Raw genomic sequence first — 16,322 nt, forward strand, 5'->3', positions numbered from 1 at the left:
GTGAGGCCATCAGACTTTTTTGTCACACTTGCTCAGTTGGGCATTTCATGACGTTATGTTCCACTCGATCGACTAGGATGAAAATATTGTATTTATGACGCCTTTGATTGCATTGTCTTTCACAAAAACACAAGGACTAAAACAGCTGCCTATTATAATGGCTATGTTTGGATAATAAAAAATGGCAGAAGCTTTCGGGACTAATTAGCTTATTGCAAAAAAAATATAAGTAATGGAGGACGTTCCAGCTGGTCATGAAATAATTTGTCAATGACAGTTAATGGTCCTGGTACAAAACTGTTTACATTAAAGGTAATAGATTTTGCATGAGTTTAACATAATTTTCTCAGGCAATAATATGATCCAACTTGACAGGAATAAGACTCTATTTTTTTAAAGAAAAATGGCATTTCTTTGAGGTTCCAAAGCTCTACAGTTTTACATGATGGCAACAGCTTCAGTTTTATCACATGCTTGATGGTAACCGACGCTGACTCAAGCGACAATTTAATGTAAATGCATGTAACGTGATACCACCTTTGAAAATGATCTCCCTTTTTCAAAGACTCCTGTCTATGTCACCAAAATTTACACCAAAATGCAGATTATTCAAAGCAACTTGGTCCTTTTATCAAGCTAATTGGATATAAGAGCATCTTTAAACTGGAAACAGCTTTAAGTGGCATACTAATGAGATACGAAGAGGACATGTTGTAAACTGGAACTATGTTCAGTTAAGTCTCAGTGGGAAATCGGCTGTTTGTCTAAGGTGCACCATCTGGTAGAAGCTTCAGCGTTATATCATTTTCAGGGAGGTATGGCACCAGCTGCAAGTAATTTCCAAATTTATTTTGATGAATATTGCTTGGGTTATGCTAATTTTGACCTTATAAATTCATACAAATGTGATTAAGTGGTCCTGGAAAAAATTGTTTTGAGGCTGTGAACAAGATTCAAACATAGTTCATGCCAACCTGACATGATATTCCCCATGAATAAACTGTGTGTATTATATAGAGGCTTATATGGGGTATTTACCAGTACTGCAGCTACATTAAAACAAAGGGCACTTAAAGTGGGAGAATCACTTGACTTAAATGATTCTATTTAGTATCTTAACTTAACTAAATCCTAGTTAAAACTTAAAAGTTGTAAATATGTTTATTTGGAGACAAAGTAGATCATTTGGAGACAAAGTAGATCCCTTGTAGGAAGGATGTCTGATTTAGAACCTTTGGCCACATTATACTGGGAGCAAAGGGACATAACTCTCCATCAGGATGAACTCTGATGCCAAAGGAATATAATCCACATTATCGGAGCATCTCTAAAAAAAATATTACATTGAAAACTTTTTTCCACAAAGGACAGAAACGGTGAGGATCTTTCAAGACATTTCAAAACAAAGTACACGGGGCCAATTCACAAAAACAACACTTACAAACCTCTGTGACATAAATTTGATCAGGGATTATTTAAAGGGGCTTTCACGTGTTACCATTATGAGATTCAAGGGCCCCATGAACACTGCCTTGGATCAGCCACTGATGACATCAGCTCAAGGTGAGTAAATAAAGGGAAACCCAACCTTCAACAGCCCCGATTTCATACACGAATCACTATTTCCTGTCTGCCACAATCCAGCATTAACTCTCTAATGTTGCAACATCTTAAAAGACCATGTCAAACCACATCCTCCCTCACGAGGATGATGAACCCATGCATGAAGAGGACAACGGCCAAACACCATTACTTATCTGCAGCCTCAAAACCACAGTGCAAGACATTTATTTTGAGAACGTAAATGTATGGTACAGATGATCCATTCTTTAAGAGATGTTGGGTAAACTATATCCTGAGCGTAAACAAACCATTAGCTCATCTCGTGGTAGGTCTGTGGCAAGAAGACAAGAGGATACCTAAATAACATGGGAGATGGCCGCAGTCGAAGATGGAGAGATGGATACACTGGGAAAACAAACAACAAGCTGTTCTCCTTCCAGATTAGTACAAAAAAACATTCAGTAAAAAGCTGGGGCTTTTTTAAATGCCAACATGGCTGAATTAGACAGCTGTCTAACCAAACAGAAGGGTGATGAATTTCATTCCACTAACAGAAATGATTGAATTAATGTTGACTATCCTTAAATGTTAATGGAAATATTCTGAACTATTCTATAACATGTCTCTGTTTCTGAAACCTTTATAGAAAATAACCTTCAGGTTAGGCCACAAGATATTAATTACTTGTTAAACAAGTAGTTTTGGTTGACATACTGCAACACACATTCCAGCTGAAATAATTTCTCTTGGTAGTTTCAGGCATCTTATATCCTTCATTTCATACAGTAATTGATATTATTCATCACTCATGAATAAACATTTCGGGTTAATAAGAGTTCAGCTTTTTTACATTCAAGAACATCCTTTGTCAGTCATGGTGTGCTGTAGGAGAATATAGATCCTACTTTTTGATTTGGAAAAGTTTGCAACGAAAGAAAGAACTGTTGGTAATAAAAAGAATGGTAGATACATATCTGGAGAGTTTGGAGAGTGCATTACTAACTTGTGCATCACGTTCTAAGCAAATATCCCAAATACACAGACTAATTCAACATCAGGTTTTAAGTTCCAGGCAAATACCATGAATGCACTAACTAGTCCAAAATCAGAAGGTCAAGACGAATGCGAACCAAAGCTTCCCAACATGCATGCTTTCAGTATAACTTGGGGTTAAAGATGTTTCAGTACTCGCACAAATGGCTGTCAGTCATAAACAACCAGCAGACAAAACAATAACACGACTGGTATTTGTTAAATGGCATCCATGTGCGACAAACACCACTGGAGACAAATTACACACCTGTCCACACAATATACATGTTCAAACATTCATGAAGACCCATCAGGCCATGCAACATGTGTAATTGTCGCTTGGTATGTCAAAGGAAATCAAACTTGCCTTTTTCCTGCCCATGAAAACAAGGAGATATTTACCCAGATCATTCCATCATCAACTGTAAGAGATACTGATGTTCATCCTAGCGAGGGTTAGAAAGAAGTTCAACTTCCTCCAGTTATCTACAGGCTCTAAACACCTTACTCATCAATTCCCGCTGTTGCTCGCAAGCTTCAACTATATCCTATTGGAGGATCATTTTCAGTAACAATTCCTGCCGCCTTTAGCAGCTAATTAAACAAGGTTGATCTTTCTGACTCGACAGTCTTAGAAACAGTACCCGGTAATGTAAATATTCATGCTTGCTCCAAAAATAGATAATAAATGCAATCTGTCTTTGACAATCATCTTGAGGATTATCGATATTAGTAATAACGTGTATGACAGATGGATTTGTTTCAATTTTTACAGCCGTTTCAGCAAGAAACATATCAGAACAAAGGAAACCATTCCTGAAAGTGATTCTTCAAGAACAGAAATAGGCCAAAACCCTTATAAAAATGACCTGCTATCAACTTATCAATTACTTTCATCAATCAACGAAGTACATGGATGTTATTTTCCGAATATCAGCCATATAATATAACTAATCAAAGCCCAAAGAAGCACTAAGGTTTACCCCATGTCATTTCAGTTTTCATGACTTGGTAATTAGGATGTCAGTATTTAATTAGAATAAACTGACTTGATTATATCTAAATTGAATTTTTTTACACTAACTTGGAATGTAAAAAAAATTCTAAAAAAAATTATATTGACTAATATTGAATCTAGAAACTAAAGCAAGTCTTATGTTTGGAATCAAAGCTCATGAATCTCAGTATGAGGGTTACTGTGTCCCACCCTACACAATTTTTCACTCATCTCGAGGCTTACAAGAAGTGACACAACCCATCTGGTAGCCATGACCTCTCACTCCGAGTGACACAACACAAGTAACTAGGTACACCTTCAAACGTGCTTATTAGTGCTATTGTCATTTACACCCCTGAAACAATTTCTTCGTTATCAAAGACACTGACATTGTTTTCTCGAGGAGGTGTGCTGAGGGCTATCACATCTTTTTCTCTCGCAGAAAATGCGTTCTTGACATTTCCTTTTTGGTTTTTAGGCTCATATTTGTTGAAATCCGACCTGATGCCAGAACTTGAAGGATGGTGCTGCACAATGAACTGTGTTTCTGATGCTAACTGGGGAACAACTGATCTAATCTTGCAGGTGCTTCTCACACTGGGAAGAACTTGTTTTCATACATTTTACTGTATGCTTATTTGTTGTTTAAAGCTGCAGTCTTAAAAATTCTATCATACTATTTCTGCCCCCAAAAATAAAAATGGTTGATAATATGAGTTTTGCCCCATACCATCAGATTACAATAACCAGCTTGACTATTTTGTCATATTTTAAGAGTAGCTAAGTTTAACAATTTGACCTGAAATAATACATGTGGAGAAAATTTCTCACCATGATGACCTTGTACTTATTATGAAAAGGGTATGATTCTGACAATATTTATGAAAAGGTAGACTACACCAATTTAAAATGACAAATCAATGTTTACTTATTGTGATAGTCTGTCATACAGACCCTGAAGCAAATATATCCAAGAAATCCCACGCAAGTCTAGAAAATGTGGCAAGTCTAGATCTGAAAATGAAGAAAGCCTCAGGGATCTTTTTTTATTAAATTTTGGAGTTTTTTTCACCATGAGACTTTTTTCTGTAAAATATGTTCATTTCAGAGACTAGTTGTTCGTCTATTATTTTGAGAAATTGGTGGTCATGTGCTCTTTGTATTGAAACATTTCCGAGACAAAATGGAGAATCTTACAGAATTATGAATTACTTTTGGGACTGGAGAATATCAGCATCAAAGTGGCTCATTCAGGACATTACTTTTTGATTTAACCCACATGTGCACCTAATGGATACAGCATAATAAACTCTACTTCAGTCCCTTCATTAAAACAGGAACATAAAAGGGATAGGTTATTGGCCCACAGAGTTCAAGTCATGCACACATGCACCTCTCTCACGCCATCACTCTTCTACAGTTGACAGCCTGTCATGCTTCCCATCATGCCACAGTAATGTCATGTGACAGCAAGATTATGTTCACACCATATCGGACCTGAAGAACTCCTCCTGCCACTCATGATGTAGTATCTATCACAGGAAATCATCCAGGTCATGCCTCGCGATGCTGTATGACAAAACATCCATGTTTTCACCTGGTGATGCAGTATCTATCGTATAACATGAACGCATAACATGAACCATGCTAAGGCTCATTGACAACAAATTGAATCCTGGTCCAGGTTCTTGGAGGCAAAGACATTTTTAACTGCCACAAAGCAATTTTTCTTGGAAGTTCTTCTTTGGAGGTTAAATGGTATGACTCCATCATATGTGAAAAATGTTTTTCATTGAGAATTAACATCTGGTTAAGAAACTGAAAATATCTTTGATGACCATTCCAAACATCAGTTGGCAGAATTCGTTTTCATTTTCATTTCATTTGCTGAACTGATTCAACATTACTTCAAAGCTAACACTATTCCAAAAATATCCTTGCTCTTCATTTTCTTTTTCATGAATGCTACATTTGTTATAAGACTTTTCTTTATAAATGAGATTAAGTGAAACTGACAATGACACAAGAAGTGATTGTCTAGAACAGATTGGCACCGACACAGACGTCATGTTATCTGCTCCCACAGTGGGTGGTGGGCCTGTATAGAGTATCCATGGATCTTGCAGTCCATCTTCCAAACCCTGATAACAATTCTTCATTTTCCTCTTCAATGGAGACAAAATAAACACAAGCCAAACAGGCAACATTCCATTAGCTGTTTGGCAGCCGACCTTGACAGCCTCTACCTGTTTTGCCTGAATCCTGTGCTGGAAGCCTGTTGACAAGATGTATGACCACTTGCGTTGAGCCAGTTGCCATATATCCTTCCTGTGCTGCATATTACGCCATGCTTTGTAAACACTGTCTAATGAAATTATTACCAGCAACAGGACTTTGTGTTACAGGGTTCAACAAGATGCTTAACATTTGTCAATGTGCCAGACATTTCCGGCAGGTTGCTCTCAAATGTAGCAATAGATCAGTCACTTCCGCCATACTCTTTCCAAAAAACAAACTGAGAAAGGAGAGTCAGTGAAAAAGTGTAAAACTTCATCACTCCTAATTAGTTTACGTTCATAAATAATTGAATGCTGTTCAATTTACTACATCTGAAACAAGTCATTTTGAAAATAGCAGACGAAACCAGTTTAGAATACTAATATCTGATTAACAGTTTATTCCTAAAACACACCTGAATAATTCATTCTATATTCAGACAAAATGGGATCAGCATGACTTTCCTTTGCTGTCAGCAACCCACTCATACTTGCGTAACTAACACAAGTTACTAACTGCTTCGTGGTAATTGAAAACATCATCCATCTTAAGGTCATATCCATCCTGATTCTAAAGTAAAACTCACTGCACAGACATAATGCTTTAATAACGACCTTTGTTAACTTGCCAAACTCGTGCTGTCAAACTGCGTGTACGCAATACAATCCCTCCCACAGACAGCTTCTGAAGCCAATGACAGATGTATATACAACCTAAATGGTTGATTGCCTGCCAAAATGTTTCACAAATTTACTATAACTGCACTTGAAGACTTCCCATAGTACATAAATACAAGGTTACCATAACTTTCTGCAAGAGGTGAGGTAAAACATAACCAGGATAATATCTCATTAATTGCACCAGTGCCCACTTCGATACCATACCCATTGTTTAACATGAATACCATCTCTTACACAACATACTGATTTTGAGCCGACAAGTCCATTGTTTTATCACCTTAGCACCAAGTGTCATTTCATTTGGTCGCTTTCTAAAAACAAATGAATGAGTGAGTGAGTCTGTGGGGTTTAATTTCATGCTACTGTTTGACTGTTTATACATAATACAGTACAATATGTTCACGAAGGAATGTTCTTGATACTGGTACAAAGGCTTGGGTTATCTGTGATGAATAAACAAAATTGCTGCAAGGGATAACTCAGACCCAAATTAATTTTCTGCTGGATCCTTTTCTGCTATTTTGAGCAACAGGTTGACAGTTGTGAGGAAGATGGTATGTTTAGCATGTGTAGCATGCAGACCTGACACTCTGTGTCAACGCAGAACAAACTGACTTCTGCTGTATGTTGCTGATAATCAGGGGGAACGAGGACCCTACAGATAGGTTCATCTGCATCTACTCCAGGTCTGCCACCGGTACTGGGGCCGGCTGCAATTTCCTTCAGGATAATATTACATGAGGAGGAAAGACTAATCACTTCCTAATCAGTACCATAGATTTGGCAGCTTTCTCTGACATTTTGAATCAAACCATGTCATTATTTTAACATATTCCACTTGTTGCATTTTTTTCCATAATAGGTTTGCTTCTGAATTTAAGTTCTTCATATTTCTTCTGAAATATGATGATCTGTTACCATTTGTACTTCAAATATATCTCTCATGAATAGATAAAATATTGCAAACCCTTTTCAACTTGTTTTGAGAGACTATTATATGGTCTGAAGTGTGATCAAGGTACAGAGAGTAATGGTCCCTGAATGGCACTAAACCTGCTTCTTGTTCTTATCAGTTAGATTTCAGCTGTTTATCATTGGTCTAAGAACATAGTAATGAAGGGTCATCAAAAGATGACAGACCCTTATTCTCCTACAACTGAATTTTCCACATGTTGTTATCCTGGTGTCAGAAGCATTACTGACTGAACAGCATTAAATAGAATAAGAACTCAAATAGCCAGATGATATTCCACAATGTCTGAATCAGACGGCAACCATATTGGGTGGTCTCTGCTCCAAGTCAACACACAAACAGCAAAGGCTGGTCATGGCTTCTGACACCACTTATCAATAGGTGGGATTAATTAGGAGTGGCTTCAACAGCTCATCAGCTCCTCTTTGACTCTAACAGATCCTTAAACAGTGGCAACAGATTTTATCTACATCTGTCAGATCAAGACATCCCTAACCCGAGTTACCTCAGTTCTGCAACCACGGTATGATAACACTGAGTGCAAGAACCACTACAATCAGCATCTCCTGTACTGGAGGTATCTATGGTCACGACTGTATCTTAATTACCCACAACATATCTTAATTAGGCTCATCTGGCACTGTCCTCACTGAACCATACTAAAGTGACCAAGTCTTTCTGAGATAATTGTTTGAGAACAACTTTTGCTAGACATTTCGGGAGGCCCAGACCACTCTAACAAGACCAGTAGTACTTACATGATAGGATGTACACAGGCAATGAAAACCAAAGTTTCCAAATGATGACACTAAAACTTCAGTCTTATCGCCGCCATTGAAGTGGCTCCTTGTTAAAGATTCCACATTTATCACTAATCCTTCAACCAACCACCTACACTTTGTGGAGTATTATTTCAAGATGCACACTTCTACCCCTTCCAATCCACATGAGCCCTAATACAAGATTTTGTTCAAAACAACATCTCTTGCAGAATGACGCACTTAATTCAATGTTTTTCATTTCAATTCTTGGAGATTTTGTACAGTTACTTTTCAAACAGTATTCCTTAATTCTCTCTGACTTAGCACTGGAAGTTTGGGTACTTTACAATTCGAAAGGACATTTCAAATGAAGAGTCAGGACTAAGGGATGCTACCTATCAGGATATAGACACAGATACTGTTGATAATTAAGACATTACAAATCTTTGATAAAGATGGAGTGAGTGAGTTTAGTTTTACACCACTTTTAGCAATATTCCAGCAATATAAAGGCGGGGACATCAGAAATGGGCTTCACACATTGTATCCATGTGGGGAATCAAACCCAGGTCTTCGGTGTGACGAGCGAATGGGTTAACCTTTAGGTTACCCCGCCACCCCTGATAAAGATGGAAATCATGCCATTGTGAATCCAGAATACTACAACCCTACACTAGCTACCTACACGTTTCCTCGATGCTTCAAACGATGTTACAGTAACATACTTATGCAGTAGAGGATCCATGCTCCAGAAGTCAGTTCAAAGGTATCCATTTCTCCTCTCTTACCTCATCATCGACCCTCGCACCATTAAGAGTCACCTAACACTGTTATGCCTCCATGTTATGAATTAAGTGATCAATGCTTTACACTTTGGGCATAAATACAGCTTGGGAAACCCAGCCAGTCCTTCATTTATGGACAAATGATTAATTCAGTGGCATGTTTACTTTCGTTCTAAGGAATACAAGGACTGTAAGTGGTGAAATTACAAGGCAACTCTGAGACCAGAATCACTCAGAGATTGTGCATTTCATTGATGGGATAATTATTGATAGCATATCATTAGGACATAAAACATATATACACCCGTGGAGACTAGGTAAATACAATGGACAGCCAATGAACTGTTGGCAGTCTATAACTTTAAATAACACAGTATGAATCTGGTGTGTTGTGTTGTTTAAACAGTGAGAAATATTAGCACTGGACTGTTCAATTTAAGCAATGTTTTAACAATATCACAGCAAAGCAATGGATCAGCAAGAATAGGTTTTGCAGCATGCAATTTCAGCTAATAGCCAGAAGATCCCATAATGCTACAAAACCGGATTTGGTCCAGTAAGTTTTACTGATAAGAGACCATCAATTGACATCAACACTTGGGGAAAAGAATTTCAAGGGACAATTCGAGATTATTGACTCAGGAGATTTGAGAACAGACTGATTTGCATTGTACCAATAAAGGGAAATGACGATTAATCATGGATAATATATTAACCACTCAGCTACCAAACCACACCTAGACCTAGCAGTGGAACCATCTTTGTTTATGTTGCTACTAGAGCATATCAACAATTACAAGCACCAAAGGTTTACAAAGTAAGGTTTAGATATACATACTTAATGGCCAATTGTAACACGGAACTGTCATCCGTGCCATCCCAGTCTATAATCAATGCCAATCCCCTGTGACAATTATAACGAACTAATTGATGGTGAATCTTTATTGTTGAGTAAACCTTGAGAGTACGACAATATAGATTCAGACTGAGATCCTCCAAGCCGTAGATCATGCACCAAAGCACCTGGGTGAAGAACGGCCATCATCAAGTCCCCTCACACCACACTTAACGAGGGTAGAACAAGACATATTCTTTAGTTTGGTGAAATATTCATGGTGTTGGAGCTTCTGAAACGCCTCAAGAACAAATAAAACTACCCCTGGCTCGGATTTTACCACCTAAAGAGTCGTAAATTCTAATCATAGTACCAACAGTTGGCTGGAATTGAACTATTTGAAAATGGCCACAATCTGGCTCAACTTCATAAAGCTCATGTTTTGTTTACAGATGTCAAAGAAACATTTGGTCTGTGTCTGGAAGCAACAGTTTAAAACCCTGGTGGCCAATTATTAATGACCCCAGCACCCTCATACATTATTCCTGCTAGCCATTTGTCACTGTCAGGAGACAAATTAGGTTCATAAACCACCAGATGAAATTTGGTCAAGACTGGAATAAACATCCAAAATTTGAATCAGATGAATGTCAAGTTAAATTTGAAGATGGTAAACAAGACAACAGGAAGATGTGTATCTTCCAAGTGGCCATGTGGCATTGTAGTGAAGGGTCCCTCAGGAGCATGATTAAGTCTAACCCCTGGGGTCAGTAAGGGGAGGGAGAAAACTGGGGGAGGGGGATACAAGGGGTCAGGGCTAATAATCCTTTCATGATGGAGGCAGGGAGGAGGGCCAGACTGGTGGACAGAGAGAAGACATCAATGGAAGTAGATGCAGATAAACTTGGGTCAGATTATCACGGTGGCTGGGAGAAGATAGCCCCATGAGGAGTGCTTTACTGATTAGGGAGTTCAAAGGGAAGACACTGAGAGAGTTTGTTCTTAAAACCATGGGAAGTGAATTGAAAAGAATGAACATCCAAAACGCAATGGTATTGCAAGACAAGAGTGTGGGACTGAATGGAATGCATGAGTCTCACCAGTCCATGAACACCTTCACCAAACAATACATTTCTCTGAACATTGGGTGGAATATATGTACAGATGACATGTCTTACATCTACACTGGTTTCAGATCTACAAAGGCACTAATTCCAGTCATTTTGCATGACTAGCCATTGGTGCTATCCCCAAAAAGATTAATATCGTGACAGAATGAGAGAACATGGTAAGATAAGACAGGTCAAATTCTTGTCCACAAAGCAATGTTAGCATCTCTTGATTGTGTATCATAGGCTGGCCATACAGTAGTCAATCACCTTACCACCAAGATTACAATGTGGAAGGGAGACCCAGTTTGAGGAGCAAAGATTACCTAGATTCCCAACTAGTGGGGTACAAGAAGGCCTTGATCAGGAACACCTGGGGAATGGGAGGGACCAAGGTAGAGGGGGATGCTCTGAGGGACATGATACATGTGGAAGAGGAACTTGGTCACAGATAAGGTGTTTAGTGCAGTTCACTGAGATGCATAATAGGTAGAATAATGTATAGTTCTTCAGGTAAAAATGACAAAATTTGAAACTTATGGCAAAGGAATATTTATAATTTCAATTCAATATCTTACTGTTTTCATACCTTAGAGAAATATTTGTCAGGATAACCTAAATGGTGTAGTGGAATACAAATATCCCCCTTGTAAAGAGCCCCCTGGAGAGTCGAGATAAACATGCTGGGCCCAGCCTCCTGTGAGTGATGAGGGGATACCACTGGTCAGCATCCTTTGATATCACCCACCTGGGTCAGGAGCAGTAGGGGGTGCTTTGGGACCCTGGGGGAGGGGCAGAAGGGGGGGTAAGCAGTTGTTGTACCTGGGGAATATGGGGATATGGCTATGATAAAATGATATGTCTGTAATGTTAATATTGGAATTGCTGATACTGCGATGATGGAAATGTTGATAGGAAACGAACAGAAGCGTCATAAGCCCACACAAACTGGAAATAGCCTTTAACATAAATGAATATACTTAATATTTAACAGTTCTTCCACTGCAACAGCTACTTTTATCACCGATAAACAATGAATAACTCAAATCTAAACAAAAGCCATCACACAACTAATACACATCTATTCTCCATGTATTGTGTTAGTATAACACTTTTAACAAAGGCCAGCTCTACTTATTCCACACACTCTATGGCACCGGCCATTCCATTTTGCCACATTCTTCAGCAGAATATAATGGCGCCACGGTCTCAGTCATGCTGCACTGAACCCACACAAACAACACATTCTTACCACTCTCTCTATATGTAAATGCATTCATTAGGTAAACACCCTTTCACCATAGATAAACAAATATTGTAACACTAGAAATCTGAAAGCCATGAAGTAAAAACTAAAGTAACCAATGTTAGCATACAATTTAGGAGAATCACCCTATTGGGAGTGTAACAAGTACCGTGCAGATATGTTTGAACTCGCTCCAGAACAAACGTTATGGAATCCAGGTCTAACAGAGAAGACACAATGAGACTACAGGGACACCGATCTCAGACCATCCTAATTCTCTAATTGTCAGATTAAATGAACTTGGAGGCTACACTTTATCAGGCAGATCATGAATGACTGTTAACATAAAACACCCTTTTTTCTGCATGTTCCATTAATCTTGTGATGCCTGTCGGAGAGGTAAATGAAGTGTGACTGGTACTAATGGCTAGTGTCATCTGTCACAGTTCTGTAACGCTGGAAAATGGTAGAATCACTCAGGATACCTGCTAATGACGCCATGTTCAGCCAGCTGACCTGACTTCAATAGAAATCATTAATACTCATCTTTCACGGACCAATATGACTAGGATTAATTTTCATAATTGATGGTGATGGTATGAAGCTAATTGCTGCTTCCAGTGAAATAATGACATGTTGCTGTGTGAAGCTAACCTCCATGAAACCAAATAGATTAGTCAGATATACTGAGTTAAACAATTAACATCAATAATGACATATATTATATGAAAATTACTAACAATATAATTCATATTTCAGGCCATTCATATGAATCCTATTTACCAATACCCTGATTTTTCAGAACCAAGGGGCAAAAACATAGCAGAAGTTTTGGCTCATTTCCCTGTCAATCAACAAACTTGCAGGCATAATTTCCAAAAATACTGGACAAGGAGTGTTTCTAGTTCCTTTCAAGCCTCAGGTTCCCATTTTCCCAATCCCATATCTTCCCTGGCTTTGCCTGGGCCACTAATTTGGTGGAATTGACGCCATATCGTGAACAAGATCAATCTCTCATTTGGGTCACCTTCACACGAGACATTAGGGCCCAGAAAAATTCTACTGACATTTAGATTCGTCAACATTATGCCCAGTAGCCATTAACCTGCCTGAATTGCAATGCATACGACTTTCACGACTAGCAATTCTGGGAGATGGCTAAGAGCTACCTTTGATGTCGACTGCTAGGTTTATCATATGAATGCAAAAATGATGAGAGTGTTCAATAATATTTTCATTAGGGTGAATATAAAAATTGAACAGTGACCACAACAGTCGGCTGTTTATGAAGAGTGGTACATTATTGGTCCAAATCCTTATGACATGAAACATTTAATGTGTCTATGTATAATCAACATTAAAAAACCTGCCCCTGAAAACAAGCACATATGTTGGTCTTTGTTAAAAGTGATACTACATCAAGGTTGAGAAACTTGATCACGAAATTTGTAAAATACAACTTGAAAAGAAAAGAAAATGGTGAGTATCTAGTTACTAATAATTACACAATCAACATAAAACCACACTGTGATGTAAAAACGAACAATCACACAATCATCATGAAACATAAACTGTATGTATACAAAGCAAACTCTTGATACGGTTAAGGTGAAGGTCAAGCAGGGGGATAATGACAACTGAAATATTACAAAGGGTGCAGTGGACATGCTAGGAAGAATTGAGTATGACAACTAAACAGAACCAAAAATCATAAAAAATCTCAAATAAAAAGCGGCCAGCACACAATATGGGGAGGTAAAACTAACCTAGTTCGCCTGTTGACACTTCGATAGAGTCGGAAGGACTGCTACGACCTATGTTGGTCACAGCTATCACTCGGAATTCATATCTGGTGAAGGCCATAAGATGCCCCACGGTATACACAGGATTCACAATACCCATTTTCTCCTTATAATCGGCTCCACGTTTGTTTACAGGTTTGTACTGCACGATATAGGACAAATCACCAGACGAGGCAAAAGCATCCCAGGACAATTTGAGCGATGTGGCGGTAACATCGGTTGCCTCTAGACCTGATGGTGGATTCGGTAGTGCTGTAGTAAAGGGGGAAGACTTGTAAGGTAGGAAGAACACAAGGCAGCATACTAAAATCCTTTTTAGTAAGTCACATTCAATGTTTAAGCTAGAAAAGTGGTGGCAATGACCTCGAGGCGCCATGCTCCCACTTGGAACTTTCAGCTGTGGTGGTTAGAACATAGCCAAGACAGAGTGCAGTTGGACGGACGACGGGCGGCAGACGCAACCTTGTGTAGAAGTGGTGGCAGCAGCAGTGTGTCAGTGGAGGTGGCGACAGAGAGCACCAGTGTTCACAACAATGAGCCACGATGTTGCAGCATCAGAGACTCTTGCGAAAAACAAGTCATGTAACAACAACTAGAGGCGTACTGATGTCTATTGGCTACATCAGTCACGAACTGAGAACACTGCAAAATCACATGTGCTACTACGAGCCAAAAGAACACACAGCTTGAGTGAGAGAGGGTGAATGAGAATAATCCTATAATGTGACGTTCGGTGGCTTGGTACGAGAACACACAAAAAGAGAAACAAAGTATAATGATCCCGTTTTGAAAACAAAATTCTTAATCCAGAGTCAGTGCGGGTGAACACACCATCATGAAGGCAGTGTCCGTGTAAACCACTGAGAAATATCCAAAGTTGATGGCAAAGTGAATGACTTGTGAGTAATCCGTGCCTACAGGCTCAAATATGTGTATTCCAAACCATGCACACAGAGGAGTTCATTCCAAGTCGGAAGTTTGGTGCTGACAAGTGTATAGGGCAGGTAACTTATGGGCAAACTGTCCGTCTGTTACAGTGAGAGTGAGAGACAGCTAGCTGGGCTGGCCGGCCGGCTGTATAGTGCTATAGACAACTATCCTGCATGGACTCGGTATTGTGGTGGTACCAAGCTGTGCAAACCATGGGCAGATCTCAAGAAGGCTAGAGTTTCACTCACAGGCAGAGTAAGCACTGAATCTACAAGTTCTCTATAGTGCCAGCCCATTGGATGGACTACTGTGTTGTGGCCTGTCTATCAAAGACTGACTCCACCCCCATTACATTGTTACCAAGGAAACATGCTCCAGCCCAACTCAACATATACACATTGCCAACAAAAATGATAAAAGCTGGGTGGGTATTTGAGGAATATGTAGTCCAAGAGGACTTTCAGATTCAAAACAAGGGCAGCATTTTACAAACCAAAGAGCTGAGGAAGTAACGAAATATGGATATGTTATAAACAATTGGGTTGCGATCATGCATCTGTTCAAGCGATGGCTGAGTCAATCAATAATTTGTATGGCGAGAATGTGAGGGCACTGGTAAAATGACACATCATGCAGCGCTGATGACAACACAGCCATACCAAGAGAAAATAATGAGGAATAAGTGGTAAATATTTAAACAGAACAGATACATCTCCCCAATACATTTGGATTTCACAGTTCAAACAGTCCAATTTCACTGCATGCTACAGAAATTTCACGACACCTCTGCCTACCATGCTTGACATAAACAAGAAATAACACTACAGGAATGCATTTAGTGTGTAATACAGCTACAATTTATAACAATTTTCCTAAAAAATAAATTTAAATGATATCATTTGAAAAATACCCAGGTTTTGATATAGGAACAACTTTCCCCAAAGTATCAGGAATATTTTCAAATAGAAACAGGAAATATATTTTTGTCATTAACAAGCAGTGAAACGGAAATCCAAATGATGACAAATGAGGGTACAATGATATTAGACAGTCGTTTATAAACTGAACATCGGTATCACACATTATTCTTCCACTTCAGTGCTTACTTGTATCAAAGTTAATGAGGGTCCACACAGGCTCAATGCTAGGATATTTATTAACATATATAACTCGTATTTACATGCACAGTATTCATGTTCCAGGGATCATTGTATTAGACGGTAATGCAGTTAAAGGGGTGTTTACACACTTGGTAAATATTTGAATAACACTGTGGAATAATGGCATCAAAATTTCGGAACACTTGTCCATCAAGACTGATATGTACAACAA

The 16,322-nt window shown here is 38.8% G+C and overlaps 1 protein-coding gene across 1 annotated transcript in view; it reads right to left on the reverse strand.

The window, feature by feature from the left end:
- Positions 1-16,322, reverse strand: part of LOC124275257 (tyrosine-protein phosphatase Lar-like) — a 168,005-nt gene that overhangs the window by 61,729 nt on the left and 89,954 nt on the right. Inside the window, exon 7 of the mRNA XM_046710737.1 lies at positions 14,025-14,312. Within this exon, the coding sequence (XP_046566693.1) occupies positions 14,025-14,312 (288 nt within the window). The remainder of the gene's footprint in view (positions 1-14,024; positions 14,313-16,322) is intronic.

This window comes from Haliotis rubra, unplaced genomic scaffold (assembly GCF_003918875.1).
Source record: "Haliotis rubra isolate DU_JTF1 unplaced genomic scaffold, ASM391887v1 Scf2, whole genome shotgun sequence".
Taxonomy (NCBI): domain Eukaryota; kingdom Metazoa; phylum Mollusca; class Gastropoda; order Lepetellida; family Haliotidae; genus Haliotis; species Haliotis rubra.